General features: G+C 45.1%; 1 protein-coding gene across 10 annotated transcripts in view; it reads left to right on the top strand.

Moving 5' to 3' along the window:
• The window catches only part of TBX5 (T-box transcription factor 5), an 83,452-nt gene extending 66,050 nt beyond the window's left edge, over positions 1-17,402 (top strand). For 9 of the 10 annotated variants that reach the window (XM_048821699.2, XM_075120201.1, XM_048821698.2 and 6 more), the window contains 2 exons: positions 5,715-5,941; positions 16,113-17,402. In XM_048821699.2, the coding sequence (XP_048677656.1) occupies positions 5,715-5,941; positions 16,113-16,693 (808 nt within the window). In that variant the 3' untranslated portion in view covers positions 16,694-17,402. The remainder of the gene's footprint in view (positions 1-5,714; positions 5,942-16,112) is intronic. The other variant, XM_075120204.1, reaches the window with a different exon arrangement.
• The last annotated feature ends 209 nt before the right edge of the window (positions 17,403-17,611 follow it).

Here is a 17,611-nt window from a genome sequence, read left to right as displayed (position 1 = left end):
GCACCCTTCTCAGCCAGACTTCCCTTCTTTATAGTCACCACCCAGCTTCTTCCCCAGCGGGACTTCATCTTTAATTAAGCTGCGCCCTCCCTCCAGGTGCAGCCAGGTAGCATAATTGGCCCCTCAGGCCCACATTAACCCTTTCATTGCCCATACAGCCTTTGCTGAACAGGCTATGAAGCTGGAGTTGAGTCTGTTGCTCAAAACATATTGCTTAAAGCTAGCCAGATAAAATTCCTAGTGATGTCGATGGGCACAGTGATGTCGATTGGTTCCTCTGAGCATGCAATAGATTTTACTAGAAATGGGCAAATGATTAATCCCAGATCATTTATTTCCCCCTCTCTATGTCCCCCAAATTTCTCTTCTTCATGAGATGAACAGCTGGTGATTTCTCTGACTCTCTGTAAGTCCTGTGGGTTGTTGCTGAGCAGTTTGTGGTAAGGATTTGGTATTTAAAAGATGAAGCAGTGGGAGCAAAAGACCTATCTGGCTTTAAGATTAAACTCGATCAGTTTATGGAGGAGATGGTATGATGGGATAACATGATTTTGGTAATTAATTGATCTTTAAATATTCATGGTAAATAGGCCCAATGGCTTGTGATGGGATGTTAAATGGGGTGGGATCTGAGTTACTATAGAAAATGCTTTCCTGGGTATCTGGCTGGTGAATCTTGCCCATATGCTCGGGGTTTAGCTGAACGCCATATTTGGGGTCAGGAAGGAATTTTCCTCCAGGGCAGTTTGGAAGAGGCCCTGGAGGTTTTTCGCCTTCCTCTGTAGCATGGGGCATGGGTCACTTGCTGGAGGATTCTCTGCTCCTTGAAGTCTTTAAACCATGATTTGAGGACTTCAATAGCTCAGACATAGGTGAGAAGTTTTTCGCAGGAGTGGGTGGGTGAGATTCTGTGGCCTGCGTTGTGCAGGTGGTCAGACTAGATGATCATAATGGTCCCTTCTGACCTTAGTATCTATGAATCTATGAGTTGATTTGACAGGGCACATATGACATGTGGTGAGTTCCCCACTCTGCACCCAGCCACCACATAGTGGAGCTGCTTTCTAGTACCGCTAGCCAGGCTGGACAGAGACATTCCAGAACCCCACCTCCAGCAGCTGCTTTTGGTGCCGCTGTCTGGCAGGCAGAAGTCACTCCAGGAATCCCCCATCCTTTGACCTCCCTGTTGCTGCTGATCAGGTGCATGGAAAAGGACCTCTTCCCCCTGCCTCCCCTCTTTTCTCTTTCCTTCCCCCCGCCCCCCCATCAAGAGGACAGATTTTAAAACAGCTGTGTAGGGTTTTAGCCATGCATCTCCCATTGGCTTTCATAGAATCTCAGGGGTTGGAAGAGACCTCAGGAGGTCATCTAGTCCAACCCCCTGCTCAAAGCAGGACTAATCCCCAAGTTTTGCCCCAGATCCCTAAATGGCCCCCTTAAGGATTGAACGCACAACCCTGGGTTTAGCAGGCCAATGCTCAAACCACTGAGCTATCCCTCCCCCTGGAGAGACAGGGAGGCGTTGTGGTTAGGGCAGTAGACTCAGGGCTCATTTCCACTGAAAAGTTAAAACAGCATAGCTACGTCTCTCCGGGGTGTGAAAAAGCGATACAGTTAAGCCGGTCTAACCCCTGGTGTAGACAGCACTAGGTCGATGGAATAGTTCTTCTCGGGGAGATGGATTCCCCACACCAAGGGAAGAACCCCTCCCATCAGCACAGGCAGTGTCTACACTGAAGCTCTGCAGCACAACTGTGCGCTGTAGCAGTTTAAGTAGAGATGTAGCCTGAGACCCAGCAGAACCAGGCTAGGTTCCTGCGTCTGCCAGAAGCTTCCTGTGTGATCTCGAGCAAGTCATTTAACCTCTCTGGGTCTCAGTTCCCCCCCAGTAAAATGGTAATAAAACAAAATAATACTGTCTTCTAGCTACCTCTTGTTTGTTCAGACTGTAAACTCTTTGGGGCAGGGACTGCCTCTCCCTATGTGTATGTACAATGCCTAGAAAATGGGGCCCTGACCTCAGTTGGGGCCCCTTGGTTCTACTGCAAAACAGTAATAAAATACAGTAACTGAACATTTACCTTTCGTCCTTTCGAATGCTCTAAATAGCTTCCCTCCTTGTAAATTCTTTCCTAAACCAGCCTTTTTATATACAATGTTTAATGTGAAAAAAAGTCCTACATTAACATTGTAATATAAAAGTAGAGCCCTGGCTTTCTGGCTGTATGACAACAGTATCCCCTTGCTGCTCAGAAGGCCGAATACACTCGCCAGTAGCATGCAGCCTTTCACGTTCCCCTGTCCCCCTTCATGCAGTTATTTTTGAAAAGCAAAAGTCCTATGCCTGGCAATCTTTCTGCGCCAGCAATAAGTAAAACCTTTTGTTCCATTAAACCTTTGGCCTATGATTACAATTGGCTATTTTTGGAGCAGTCACTTTTCGGCACTGAAAAATGTCTAATGCATTTTTAAAGACCAAGGGGGCAATCTCAGATGATAAATGTTCACAGTACATATCAAGTGTGCTCTGCAAACATTAATAAATGTTTCAAGACGACTGCTGCTTTAGATGGTGCCAGAGAAATCTCTTTGTGAGAACTTAGACACCGCAGGGAAGACCAAGATATAAATTTGTAGATGTCTGTCTGGACAGATGGATAGATAGATGAGCAAGTTGGAAGAAGGACATTTTATATAGAGCTGGTCAGAAAACAGGGTTTTTTCCCCATGGGAAATTTTGAGCTTTTGGCAAAAAATCAAAATAATGTATATTTGAGCTGAAAACCGAAACATTTCTGTTCTGACAAATGCCACTGAGGTGTCGCATAGGAGTTGTACTTTGAGTTCTTTCGACAGGCCAGCTTCCCTGTCCAGACTACATTTCCTCTGGGTCTCCTCTCTCTGTAAAGGGAGCTGGTGCCTCATGGAAATGGCATGGCCATTCTGCATCTTCAGGAAATAAAGTCTGAGTGGGGAGCTCAACCCATAGAGGAGAATAGGAGCATGAGATACCCAAATTACAACTCCCATCAGGCACCGTGGTGGAAAGTCTGAATAACAACATCCTGATTTTCAGACATTTGGTTTTTCTTAACAAAACAAGACAAAAATCAACACTTTCTGCTGAAAGCAGACACTTTGGCAACAAAATTCATTTAGTCAAACCCCCAGTTTTCCATCAAAAAACAGATGTGACACAAAATTTTTGACCAGCCCTAATTTTCCATCACTTCCTCTCGAAGGTAGTGGTCTGTATTGTGTGTGTGTGTATATGTAACTTCTGTGTGAGTGTGAGTTGTGCCTGTGAATAGAGAGGGATGATCCATTCCTACACAGACTTACCTACTTTCTCATAATGTGCTGGGGACAAACACAATGGAAAGTCACCCCTGTGTTCCCTAAAGCAGCCAGAGAGAGGGAAATGAAGAAATGTTGCGTTGTCCCCCCCGCTCCAAGCCTAGGGGAGCCCCTCCCTCCATATGACCATGCACAATGGAGGCTCTCAGGGTATGTTGGGGCACGGGGAAAAGGGACTGGGGATCAGGCACTATATGCACCATACTTTCCTCTGGATTCAAGGAGAAAGGCAAGGGAGAGTTAAAGTGTAAACTCCTCTTCGGCCTGCCGAGAGGGGATAGAACACTGATGTAGCATTGGGAGCCACACTGCCAGTGGGTCGAGCCCACTCCACACTGGCAATCTGTGTAATCACCAGATGGCTTCCCGCTGTGAGGGGTCTCTCACACGATGCAGGCACACTCAGCTGCTGGCTGCTTAGACTCTGGAGGATCCATCTTGTCATGTAACTAATAAATAGAGTTCTGAACTACACTTTATATCCCTGGTCTCACTCTGATTCCTGGAGGCTGCAGCATACACAGGAGGAAAACACTCTTGGCTGCTGACTGTGCTCGAGAGGACGATATAACCTGGAGTTGGGGATCCCTCAGCTCCATGATGTTTGAGGGCCATGGCCTCTGGACCTTCCCTCTCCAGAAGGCAAAACCCTTCCCCTGACAAGACCATGGGGCAGAACCTGCACAAGTTAATGCCCACGGGAGTGGAAGATGCATCTCTGAGCCCCTAGCAATACTCAATGGCCATTGGCTTCCCTGGGAGGGAAAGGTGCTGCAACATCGGGCCAGTGCATTCATACCACTCCCTTTCCCGCTTTCTTATCCTGTACAGCCTGGGTCCCAGGCATGTGAGAGGGGCCTCTGGCCTTCAAGCCCTTCCCAGCAGCAAAGCTGGGCTCCTACTATCCCTTCCCATGGGCTTACTCAGGGGAAGGGACCCCACCTTTGCAATACTCTCTGCTTGGCAGACGACCAGAGCCCAACATTTGGCCGGCTCCAGGGCACGACGTGAGACACGTTTGTTTGGCGTTGAGCTCTCGATTGACTTTTTCCTCCCCATGACAGCGTGGCTGCTAATGTTTCTGGCAGCAGCAGACGCAGTGGTTTGGAGGAACGCTGGCTGCTGCAGGGAGTTTTCTATAATTGGCTTTGTTAAGTTTTGTAAATAAGCTTCTAGTTGCCACAGCAATGGGTTCTCTCTAAGGGGCCTGATCCTGCATAGGGCTCCATCCTGCAACCAGAAGTCCCTTTCCTCACACAAGATGTCCCACTGATGCCCCAAGTCCCACGGATGTGTTTGCAGGATCAGGCCCAGACTCCAGCTCGCAGACCTTAGTCACACGAGTAATCTCTATGTACACATCAGAGGTGGATACAGGAAAGGACTGGGAGACTGAAGACCTGTGTTCTATTCTGGGCTCTGCTACTTACCTGCAGGGTGAACTTAAGTAATTCACTTCACCACTCTGAGCCTCAGTTTCCCCTTCCACTCTGTGTCTGCCCTATCTATTTTGATTGTAAATTCTTTGAGTAAGGGACTGCCTCTCATGATGTGGCAATTAAAGCCTCCTGTGCCCTCACAGACAGACAATGTGGCCCTGAACTTGGCTGAGGTCTCTGGATGTGGATGTTATACCAGTAACGCAGTGGGTGTAGTTGAACTCAGTGGAGCTGCTCAGTTTCCCAGAGGGTAATAATCATGCCAACTCACATTTCTAAAGTGCTTTGCGAACCATTGATGAAAATGACTATATGGCCTTGTCCACCGTGAGGTTTTTAGCTAGCAGTGTAGCTACAATGATGCTTCAAACCAGGTTAGCTGCAAGGGAGCAAGTCCCAGTTTACACTGGTGCAGCCTGTTTGCACTGGGGGTTTGTGTTGGTTCAGCTACACTGTTTTGCCCCCAGTCTGAGGCAGGCCTCCGTGCTCAGATAGATTATTTATAATTGATTATTTATTTATGGTAGCATCACTGTATGCTGCATGCTTTCTAGACACACTCTGCTCTGAGATCACAATCTGAGGACAGACAAACCTGCAAAGGTTGGTGGAAAGGAACAGAAACAGCAATAGGCACACAATATATAATTTACATCCAAGTCAGCTTGATTCCCCATAAACAGCATGGCAGAAGTAGGTCTGGTGATTATTATACATATATAATAGCAGTCACAGTGGGAGAGGTACATGTTTAAAGAGACCTAGAGGGAAGAAAAATAAGCGTTGCTCTGGCCCCCTGTAGCTTGTTGTATCGATAAAGTGCGCATAAGGCGTTGATTCTTGGGGAGGTGGTTCTATTGGAAGTTGGAGCAAATGGACAATACTAATGTGCTGCATTTTTTCACCTGTGTTTTTCAGTAAAGAGTACCCAGTGGTTCCTAGGAGTACGGTGAGACAAAAAGTGGCCTCTAATCACAGCCCTTTCAGTGGTGAGACCAGGGTTCTCTCGGCCTCCTCCAACCTAGCATCCCAGTATCAGTGCGAGAACGGGGTGTCTAGCACCTCCCAGGACCTGCTACCGCCTGCCAACCCGTACCCGATCTCCCAGGAGCACAGCCAGATCTACCACTGCACCAAGAGAAAAGGTCAGGCCCTGGCAACTTCCCCTTATCTCGCTCATTGGTTCCCCGTGCAAAAATGGATGTCAAACCCATTTGGCATTCCTCACCAATACCTGATTTCCCCAGCCATGGTTTAAAGTTAAGTCCTTTGGATGGGCAAAGGCTTGCTATTGTCAGCGTCGCCTGTGTTACATGCATTGGGCCAGATCCCCCGATGTTGTAAATCACTGCAGTGCCGCTGACTTCAGGAGCGATGCTGAATTGCACTGGCTGACGAGCTGCCTTGCCGCTCGATTCAACTCGGTTAGGAAAGAGCGCTCAGATGAAACACAGCTACAAGTCGAATCCACATCCAGAAAGATAGCCAGTGACTGAGATAAAGAGAACTTATCCGTCTCTATAGCCTCTGAGAAGGTCTACGGGTTAATCTAAACATGCACACACCTAGATATTCTGGGTTTCAGGTGGTGTTTGCTGAATACAGTCTTATATTTGGGTGCAGCCTGCATGGGGCCTATGCTCCTTTTATGTCTTTGGTCCAGTGAATAGGGAACTGGACTGGGAATCAGGAGACCTGAGTTCTTTGCCACTGACTGCTGTGCGACCTAAGCCCAGTCCTGCCAAAGCTTTACTGGGAACCCCGTATTCAGACTGAGGAGCAATTACAGAAATGAGTAATCCCGCTGACATCAATGGGACTGCTTTTGTGAATAGCTGTGCACCAGCAGGAGTAAGGCATATGTAGTCAGTGGGGAAAAACTTGCAAGACTGAGCCATGCCAGAGGGGAAAAAATAGTGACCCCCCTAGCACTGATTCCTCAGGCATAAGGCTGCTATAGGTCATTTTTAGTAGCATTATGGTAACACCTAGCAGGTCCAGCTGAGATCATGCATCCTTTTAGCTGCTGCACATACATGCAGTAAGACGTGGTGAATGCCTGGAGGATCTTATAATCTAAGCAGAGCCAAAGTCACATGCAGCAAGTCAATGGAAGAGTCAGGAACAGAAGCCAAGACTCCTAGATCATGAGTCTGCACCCTGTCCGGGAGACCATCTCCCTTCATAGCCAGACTTTGCCCCTTCAGCTCACTTAGTGGTGAGAAAGCTGCCACCCTTTCCCTCCCTTAGTTCGAGCCCAGCCTCCGGTGCATCTGAGCTCCGCTACATTGCACAACTAGCTTAACCTTTGCCAGACCCTCTTCCCCCGTGCTCTGTTTTTAAAACAAGAAAGCCTGAACAACAACAAACACTCATGGCAATCTTTGACTGCTGTGTGTCCCGGCCACACAAAGCAATTCATCATCAGCCTCCACATTGTAAAGTGATAAGGAATCAACAGAGGTTTCCTTCCAGTTTTGGGATTCCCGCTAAGTGGTGGCTCCATGGGTGGTTTCCCTCAATCCCCCAATTATCTCACTTCCTCTTATTGTCACAGAAGAGAAGATATCTCCTCAGGAATAAGTTCACCAACCCCTTTCGGCAGGCATGGCCCTGTGAAAGTGCAGGGGACTGGCAAAGGGAGCCCACGTCTGGGCCGCTGCTGTCTCCTCGCTATCTCTCCAATGGCTTGAGTGGCACAAGCAGTTAAGGGCCTTTTATGAAAGCCGCCAAATGCTTTAATCAAAGAGTGGCAGTGTCCTGTCAGATACCACCGGCTTCTTCCGTGAGCCCAGAACTGTACCTCTCAGGAGCCTGAATCTCTGCCTTCCTTTCTGTGCTCCCCCCCACCCCATGCATCTAATAAATCGAAAACAGCCACCAGGGCTTAAAGAAAAGAAACAAGAAGTTAATAGGAAACAGAGAGAGCGAACATAGCTGCCAAGTGGCTCTTTGCAAAGTGAGATTAATTAAAAAGAAAAGTAACGAAGGATGAGCAAGCCAGTTGGGATAAATCAGAACCTGACCCAAGCTTTCACCTGAATCTCAGGCTGCATTTGTCACGGGCCACTTTCTTCTAACACTGAAACAAGGAACTTTATTAGAATAAGGAAAACAGTATCCCCCTAACATGTTCTCTCTCTTCACTTCACTGTACTTTCCTGGATCCAACTCCTACCTGGCTTTCTGCTACAGTTTTAAGAATACAGTGCACATCACTTCACATCTTCCCCTCCCCACTCACTTAATCTTCTTTATAAATAACTTTTAATGAGCTTTAATACTTCACAAAAATATAAACTCCGCAGATTCATTATTAACCCAGCTCTGCTCAGCTTCTGGTCTTGAGGAGGGTTTTCTTCAACTGATTTACCTGGATCATCAAATGTGCAGAGGCGTTAACTCCTGTACGCTAGCTAGTCTCAATAGAAATATCACCTTTCAGCAAGGCTGTGCAGTGGGTACTAAGGTTACTGGGATCACAGGGCAATCCAGCTGAGTTCAGAACTAGCTGATTGGCCACTGTCAGAAGACAGGATACTGGCTAGATGGACCCTTGGTCTGACCCAATAGGGACATTCTTCTGTTCTTAAGCTGCTGCCTGTATGTTTCTGTGCTAAACACTTTGATCAGCCTCTACCATGAAGACTGTCAGGGTGTAACTGCAACAGCTAGTCATGTCCAGTTTTTTTCCTTATCCATTTATATCAGGACTGGGTTTCTTGATTTACGCGTGAGTAAGTTTTGGTCTGTATGCCAACGGCTAAAGAAGAAATCCTGAGGCATCTCACAGCTCCTGGCCTCTCAACCACTTGCTAGGACAAAGATTTGCCTCTGTGGTTAATAGCATTGTTCTTATCTGTTGAGCAAAGATGGACTTACCCTGGTGACTGATATGGGGGTTCCCCTGTAGATGAACAGCTGGGCTAATGTGGGATCCTATTGCTGTAGAATTCTCTTAACAATCTATGCTCCTCAGAGACCTCAGAGTCCTTCCTCTCGTGGGTGATGAGCGCTGGAAGTACTAGGAAGACATATTTTATCCCAAAAGCTTAGACTTCAGAGCTGGGTCCCATTGAGACAAGTTCTTTCAGAATGCCAAAATGAGAAAAAAATGCCTTTTAATATTTCTATGGCCCATTAACTTGTGCGTCTATTCAGAAATAGAATTTCTACAAACGTAGAAAAATAACCAGTGGTTCCCAGGCATGTAGGTGCCTTTTTGTCACATAGGTCAGGTGCTATTTTTTTCCAAGCCCTTCTGGATAATGGTGTAGGTACAAGGGGTTCTTTGACTTGTGTTTTTCTGGTTACCCCAGGATTCTACCTTGTTGTTAAGCACCTGCCCTACTCAGGGCCTCTACACCAGCATTTGGACCATCTCCTAGCATTTTGTGAAGTCCCTTAGGTACCCTTTCTAATACAACATCCTGCAAAGACTGAAGGACTAGAGTACATGTGCCATAGATAATCAGACCATCAGCTTTGACGAGTTCTCATCTTATTCCATAGGAGTCACATGCTGGGTGAGGATGCCCTGCCAAGTAACTGGTCTGACTGGTCATCCATATAAAATTGGATACATTTTATAGTTGTTTATCAGTGCTAGTAGTTCTAAATTTCAGTGGTGAGCCTGACAGACCGTTCAAAAGGGCACCTACATGAGCTTCTATATCATACCAAGCCTCTGGAAAACCTGAGTGATCCATGGCACTCTTAAATATGGTGCCAGCCACAACAAGGGGCTTTGTTGGGGCAGTATTCCGAATAAACCTAAATCTTAAAAAATGTAGGTACCATCTTAGGAGGTATGACTAAGTTTTTACTGTTTTTAATAGCATGAGTGGCTTGCAGCCTGTTATAAGTTTCATATAGATAAGACCCTGCAAATATCTTGTGGCCCTCTTTGCGTGTACATACACTCAACAAACAATCTCTCTAGTTGGGCATACTTGATCTCAGCATCTGAAAGTCATCTGGAATAATATGCTACAGGCTTCCAGTCATCTTGGTGTAACTGAGACCTTTGTTGTTTGTGTCTTCTGAAACTGCCGTAGACTTGAAATGCTCATAAAATGGCAGCACTAGAGATGAGATCAACAGAGTTTAGTTACATCAGCGCATTCCTGTGCTTTATCCACACAGAGTCTGTTTAAAGTAGTTCAGAAAGAGAATGGTTTTTAGATGACAGGTTTGCTACTTTTAGCTCCAAATTGTTGCACCCACGAAGTTGGAGATGATGCCATCCATGGTGGAAAGAATATGACTTTCTCTCCTTACTGCTTCACCAAACCTCATGAGGTCTTCACAGATATGGAAATCCCCATTTTTTCTCGTAACAGGCACCATTAGGGCACATGCCTCTGTCGATTCAGAATTGCACTGTCACACCGTTCTTATTCATCCTACCTCTTTCTTCCTTCACTCTGGGAAGCAGCAGGATTGTTGTCCTCTCTGCATGCTGGACAAATTAGCTACAGTCCTGTTTTTCAATAGAATCCGCACAAGTTTAAATCCTTAAATCCTTTAAGGCCTTTTTTTTTTTTTTTGCCATACCCCATGCCAGCTTCTGTGAGTTTTAGGAGGCCCAATTCAGTGGCTGTTTTTTCAGTTTAAGGGGTTACTTAAGGTTATCCTATTAACACCAAAGGCACCAAATGCATACTCCCTGCCCTTGTAGCAAATAGGGGCTTCGAACTGACCCTGCGAATTTGTCTGTCTCCATAGGATATTGAACCCTATGGTCCAAAGCTAGTTAAGTTAAAAAAAGAGGTTGTTCACCCAAAACCCACCTGGCAGTAAAGTTGCAAGGCCAGAGTCACCCTTGTGTTTCATAGTTTACAATCTTTTACAACCCTGGGATGCTCCAGCTTTGGGCTCTCTCCTTCAAAGTCTCCATACAAACTGCAGCCATCTCTCCTCGGAATCTATTTTAAGTTTAACAGAAGCATTGCAGATCTTGAAATTGTTGGACCAGTGGAGCGACGCGGATTTACAGGAGCGGAGAAATTGGCTCTAAGTCCATTTGTGAGTCCTTTCTTTGGACCCATTCCCCAGGATACAGGCATCACTCACCCTTGCTTAGGCCATTTTTAAAATGGTCCTTCCCTTTTCCTCACAGGAATTTTTTTCTTTGCTACTTCTCGTCGGCCTTATAATTTTGGCTTGTTATTTAAATCCAGGGAGCGTAAACTAGATTGGGTAGAATAAGAATAACAAAAAGCATTCAAGCCTTCAGCATAAACTCAAATTGAGCCTACCTGCATTTTTTTTTTTGAGCCTGATGAATGTGGACAAACTTTTTCTAAAAACAAAAACAGGGCCCAATTCTTTGTTGCCTTGAGTCTAGTGGACCGGATCCTCAATGACTTGAAAGTAGGAACCCTGAGGATTTGACCCACAAGATACAAAACCACTCATATAGTTTACATTTTTGTACCTGATTCTGGATGGGACCAGTGGTAGAAATGTGCAAATTCCATTTAAAAAACTCTTCTTGTGGTATTTACGACCCAGCTGGAAGTCGTAAATATGAAAATCTTGGGTCCAATTATGCTCAAGTCCTTTCAATAAAAAGAGCACCAAATTCCTTGCGAGGAAGCCAGTTCTCACGAAGTTTCCAGCTAATTTAGCAGTCTCCGTTTTGCTTGGATATACTTTGGAGAAGCTTTGCCCAAACTTTGGCTGCTTCTCCACACTCAGCAGAACCTTTAGTCCTTTGAGGTTTGCCTATCGTAATAGACTGATCTTGTGAGATGATTAGCACCCTCAGTTCCCATTGATGGTAGCCAGAGGTCAGGGTGCTTGTCACCTTGCAGGACTGGGCCCTGCAAGAATGAATACATTAGAAAGCTATCAGGTTATTAACATCAAGGAAAAATCACACAAGACCAGTTCCTCAGTTGCTGTATTTCGGCCCACTTCCACTGAAGATATGGTCAAGATTATCTGCTATGTTCACTTTAGGCTGGGAAGTGGGGGAGCTGTCTGGATAAGGATTATGGCCTTTGGATTCTGTGTCCTGGCCCCCAAACAGTTTAGAGCTGTCTTGGGGTTGCTCTAAACTGCGTTAGATAGCAATGGCTTCGTAGGATCCATTTGCCAGCTGTAGGGAGGGAGGCACAGGAATCTGATCTGTCAGCTCTGTGCCTGCTCAGGACTCCATGCCAGGTATACTCCCAGCTGGAGAGCTCTGGGAAGACTGGAAAGGGAGCAGAGCAGACCAGAGAATCTGGCCCCATGGAATTTTGCCAGTTTACACCAGCTGAGGAACTGGCTTCCGCACTGCACAACGGCATCTATTTTCAAGACGAACCTGGCATTTTATTCCTTACTAAAGAACTTGTTCAGAGGATGAGCATGGGAGGGGTTGGGAAGATGGACCAAAGGGCAGACTGAGAGCAGTTGCGATAAACTATAGAATTCTTTTTGGGGGGCTGGTATCATACTTTGGGGGAAATTGAAGTTCTCTGTGTATATATAAAGTCTGCTACAGTTTCCACGGTATGCATCTGATGAAGTGAGCTGTAGCTCACGAAAGCTCATGCTCAAATAAATTGGTTAGTCTCTAAGGTGCCACAAGTACTCCTTTTCTTTTTGTTCCTCAACTGATGTCAAGCAGTGTAGCTCCAGAGGATTCATAGGCACTATGCTAGCTTACATCAGCTGAGGATCTGACCTATACCGTCCTGATTTTACAAAATGAAAGTCAGGTTTATTTTTTCTCTGCACCTGACAGTAAATCTGGAAAAGGTCTATAACTTGGAGAGGTTTGCCTGGTTATGCTGTGGCAGGGAGAAGAATGTCCTGACTAAATGGAAAAATCAACAACCTAGGGTTGTAACTCAAGCAAATTCTTAGTACAATGAAAAAATGCAAAGTTCAACTATTTTTTAAAAGGAAAATAAACAGTAAAACCCAGGGCTGGTGTTTCCCAGTGCCAGCAGAGCATGGCTGGGGCTGTGTTACAGTTTAATGCTGAAAAATTTGTTAGCAGAACAATGCTTCATTTTACAAGACATTTTTCAGCCCTAGTGTTCTTATTATTCAGTAGCGGCTCTTGGGACCGGAATTCTGAAATATTCAGGAGGGTTAGACAGGATGTTACTCTAAAGCCACCTCCTGATAAAGGCCCAGATTCAGCAAAGCACAAAAGCATGTGCTTAGTTTTAAGCTTGTGCTTAAATCTCATTGACTTCAAAATGACTTAAATTTATCTGCTTTGCTGAATTAGGGCTAACATGTCCATGATTCCCTGACACTATCCACTGATTGTCAGTGTAAGCTATCTAGATCTGTATCTATAACTAGAGATTCAGATTTCTGATGTTTGCTTAAAATGTGGATTTCAGTGTTGTAAGATGGGATCGCAATCCTCCAGAAATGAATTTGGCCCCAAGTATATGAATTTGGATATACAGGCAATTGTATGCAAAGTTAAGCACCCCAATTTTCAAAGCAGTAAGCTATGGGCAGGCCTGTAAAACTGTGTTTCAGTGGTTGCACCAACAAGATCCTACATTTGCATGTTTTCCACAAGTCCCCATTTTTCTCTGTGGGCTGGGAACTGCAGCAAAAGAACATCTGCCACAATGCAGCATGGCCAGGGACTCCCATGATGCACTGCGGTGGCCCAGCAAGAGGGGACCCCAAGGTGCATCATGGGAGATGTAGTCTGACAGCACATGCAAATGATAGGATTTGCAGGCACCCAGGGTGCACAGGGATTTTTGCAGGCCCATTATGTGTAGACTTGTATTTGCAGTAGCGCGCACGCTTGCAGAGAGGATAGTTGCACATACATTTTGAAGGTAATATGTGTGCACACATATTTTGGTTGGTACTTGCATCTTTGCATGTTCACTCTTCACTACAACTGGTCTGATAATGTCCATTTCTGCCCCTTCCCTTCCCCCCATCCCCATGAAAATTTTGACTTTTTGGCAAAAAAAAAATCCAACCCCCAAATATTTAGGCCAAAAACTGAACATTTTTATTTGAAAAAATGCTGCTGTGGTTCCTCCTGGGAGTTGCAGTTTGAAGGCCTCATGCCCTGATTTCTCCTCTATGGAATTGGATATCAGGCCAGCTTACAACTCCCATGATGCACCACGGTCTCCCCTTCCTGCTGGGCCACTGCAGTGGATCAAGGGAGTCTCTGGCCACCCTATATCATGGGAAATGTAGTCTTGCTGTGTAACCCAGGCCATAGAAGAAAATAGGATCCTGAGGAACACAAAATACAACTCCTGTGAGGCACTGTGGGGACAATTCCAAGTAGAATCTTTTCAATTTTGAGCCAAAAACTGCAAACTTTTCTACTCTGAGGTGTTTCATTTTTCAATGAGAATTCAATTTTTGTGTGTGAAAAACAGAAACTTTTCACAAACAAACCTTTGACAGAAAACTGGGTTTTTAATAAACTATTTAGATGGAAAGTTTTTGACCAGCCCTCATGTTTGCATCCTTCTCTGAAAACTCAGCTTCAGAAGTCCACTTTTCTAGATATTTTCTAGACTTTATTTAAAGCATGGTGGGTTCTCCATCACTTGAAGTCTTTAATTCAAACAAAATGATTAGGGGACTGGAACACATGACTTATGAGGAGAGGCTGAGGGAACTTGGATTGTTTAGTCTGCGGAAGAGAAGAATGAGGGGGGATTTGATAGCTGCTTTCAACTACCTGAAAGGGGGTTCCAAAGAGGATGGATCTAGACTGTTCTCAGTGGTAGCTGATGACAGAACAAGGAGTAATGGTCTCAAGTTGCAGTGGGGGAGGGTTAGGTTGGATATGAGGAAAAACTTTTTCACTAGGAGGGTGGTGAAACACTGGAATGCGTTACCTAGGGAGGTGGTGGAATCTCCTTCCTTGGAAGTTTTTAAGGTCAGGCTTGACAAAGCCCTGGCTGGGATGATTTAGTTGGGGATTGGCCCTGCTTTCAGCAGGGGGTTGGACTAGATGACCTCCTGAGGTCCCTTCCAACCCTGATATTCTATGATTCTGTGAATTCAAGAATGGATGTCTTTCCCAAAGAGATGCTATAGCTCAACTATAGCTCACACAGACATTATGGGCTTGATGCAACAATTACTAAGTGAGGTTCTATAACCTGCATTACGCAGGTAGTCATGCTAGAACACAGTCTACATCATCACAGTGGTCCCATCTGCTATTAAAAATACGGGTGAAATCCTCTCTGATAGAAAGCAATGGGAATTTTGCCACTGGTTTCAGTGGAGCCAGGATTTCAATCTATGACTTAATACATATTTATTTCTTTAGTATTCCTCCTGAGATTTGCATCTCAGCTGTTTCTCTTATTCCTCTTGCTGCAATTAATTCAACCACTGATGCTGCAGAAACCAAAGACAGCTTTTGCTTTTGTCACACTTGATTTAGGGGTGTAAGCCCTGAAATTGGATGTTTCCGATCAGGCAACAGTAATATAATCCAGGGTGGGTTTATGGTAAGCTCCATATTTATAGCTGAAGTATATCATTATGTATTATTTGGATTACAATAGCACCCAGAGGCTCCAGCTATGATCAGAAGTCCATTGTGCTAGGCACTGTATATACACATAGCAAGAGAGCAGGTCTCTGGATCAAAGGGCTTGCAGTCTAAACAGAGAAGGCAGAGAAAAGGCGGGAAGGGAAACAGAGGCACAGATGTCTCATGACTTACCAAGGGTCACACAAGGGATCAGGGGCAGAGCCAAGTGATACAAGCCAGGTCTCCCAGTCCTAGGCTAATAAATTATCCACTGGACCATACTGTCTCTCAGCGCATACCTACACATAAACTCGAACTCTAACAATGAAAATTTTAAATTGCTACTGTCCATTTCCCATGCTCATTTCTAAAGGATTTCGCTGAGACTAAGGTTAAGGTGAACTGTAAGCACTTCATGTGGAAAACCTAACATAGCAAAGAATTTTGTTACATGTTGCTAAATTCTGTCCTGGCTGTTCTCTGGTTCTCTTGTAGTCTGTTTTCCTTTCTAGAATACAAAGTAGGGATCTGGGAGGTCTGGAGATCTGGGGCCAAATGCTATTCCTGGTTTTACCAATGTAAATCTGGATCATCTCCATGGAATAGCTCCAGCTTTACAGCTGTGCATCTTGAGAGCAGAATTTGACCCAGCTGTGTGTAACCGTGGGCAAGTCACCTTGCTGTGCCTCAGTTTCTCCTCTGAAAAAATGGGGATAATGATGATACTGACCCATCCTTGCAAAACACTTTAAGATCCTAGGATGGGAGGCTCAACACAGGGCAATGTGTTCTTATTTATAACTAAGCATTTTATTTCTCAGCAGATGAGGAATGTTCCACCACTGAGCATCCGTACAAGAAACCCTACATGGAAACCTCACCGGCAGATGAGGATCCCTTCTACAGGTCCAGTTACTCCCAGCAGCAAGGACTGAATACCTCATACAGGACTGAATCTGCCCAGCGCCAAGCTTGTATGTATGCCAGCTCTGCTCCCACCACGGACCCCGTGCCCAGCCTGGAAGACATTAGCTGTAATACGTGGCCTACTGTGCCGTCTTACAGCAGTTGCACAGTGACTGCAATGCAGCCTATGGACAGATTACCCTACCAGCATTTCTCTGCCCATTTCACCTCTGGTCCTCTTATGCCCCGTCTCACTGGTGTGGCCAATCACACATCACCACAAATAGGGGACACACACAGCATGTTCCAGCACCAAACATCTGTCTCTCACCAGCCCATCATCCGGCAGTGTGGACCTCAAACGGGCATCCAGTCTCCTCCCAGCATACAGCCAGCAGAATTCCTTTATTCCCATGGGGTGCCCAGAACCCTTTCACCTCACCAGTACCACTCTGTTCATGGGGTGGGCATGGTGCCAGAGTGGAGTGAGAACAGCTAACAAGGCAATAAGGGAAATGCAAGAAATCTAGCCATGAAAAATTGAAAACAAACAAGCAAACAAGAATATTTTGCAAGACTCCTTTAACTGAATGTTCACAGTTAGCACTCAAGAGATGGACACTGATCCGATCAGCTGTTTGAAACCACAGATTAAATAGTAATTCATTGTGACTTTTTTCTATTATTTTGTTCCAAAAGAAAATCGACAAAACAGCACACTCCCCCCCCCCGCCATTCCCTTCCCCAGACACACTCGCACAACTTTTGTGTTATTTCTGCACAAAAGTTGTGCCCTCATTCCTTCCGTTCTTCTGGTTTTCAAGTGAACACACAACTCCTGCTGCCTTTAACACAATCAGAGTGCTTGGACGAAAACAACTAGGATGTTACTTTTTTTTTTTGATGTTGACATTGTTATATAATAAATAATAATAATATATATATATATATATTCTTGCAATTATCTCAAAAAGACACTGCCCCTTTTTAAAGAGGCCTAAAAAGGGTGGATTTCAGTGTGTGTTATTTTTTTTTAAACAAAAACAAATGATACCCCCACAAATCAGAAAAAATAGGTATCTACCTCTGCCATGTGTTGTTTCATGATTGCAATTACTCACTGCATTGTGCTATGTTCCAATATAAATGCGACATGCCTGAAATTTGTCTCCAAAAGAAGCAGTCTAGTAAAATAATTTCCTTGCCAAGCTGGGCTCTGTATTTCTCTCCTTCTTCTTCCTTTCACATCTCTCTTTCCTCCTCTTCAACTGACTGTCTCTTATTTAATCCCTATGTCCTGGGATACCTTAAAATTTGAAAACCAGGTTGGTCTTCAGGAGAACTCTTAACAGCAACAAGAAAACAAGGCCTTGAGCCAAGCAAGGAGTCGCAGACAGCAAAATAAATTTAGAAAGCC

Source organism: Caretta caretta, chromosome 15, assembly GCF_965140235.1.
Source record: "Caretta caretta isolate rCarCar2 chromosome 15, rCarCar1.hap1, whole genome shotgun sequence".
Lineage (NCBI taxonomy): Eukaryota > Metazoa > Chordata > Testudines > Cheloniidae > Caretta > Caretta caretta.
Note: the sequence above shows the minus strand (reverse complement) of the source record. Positions and strands in the feature narration are given on the sequence as shown.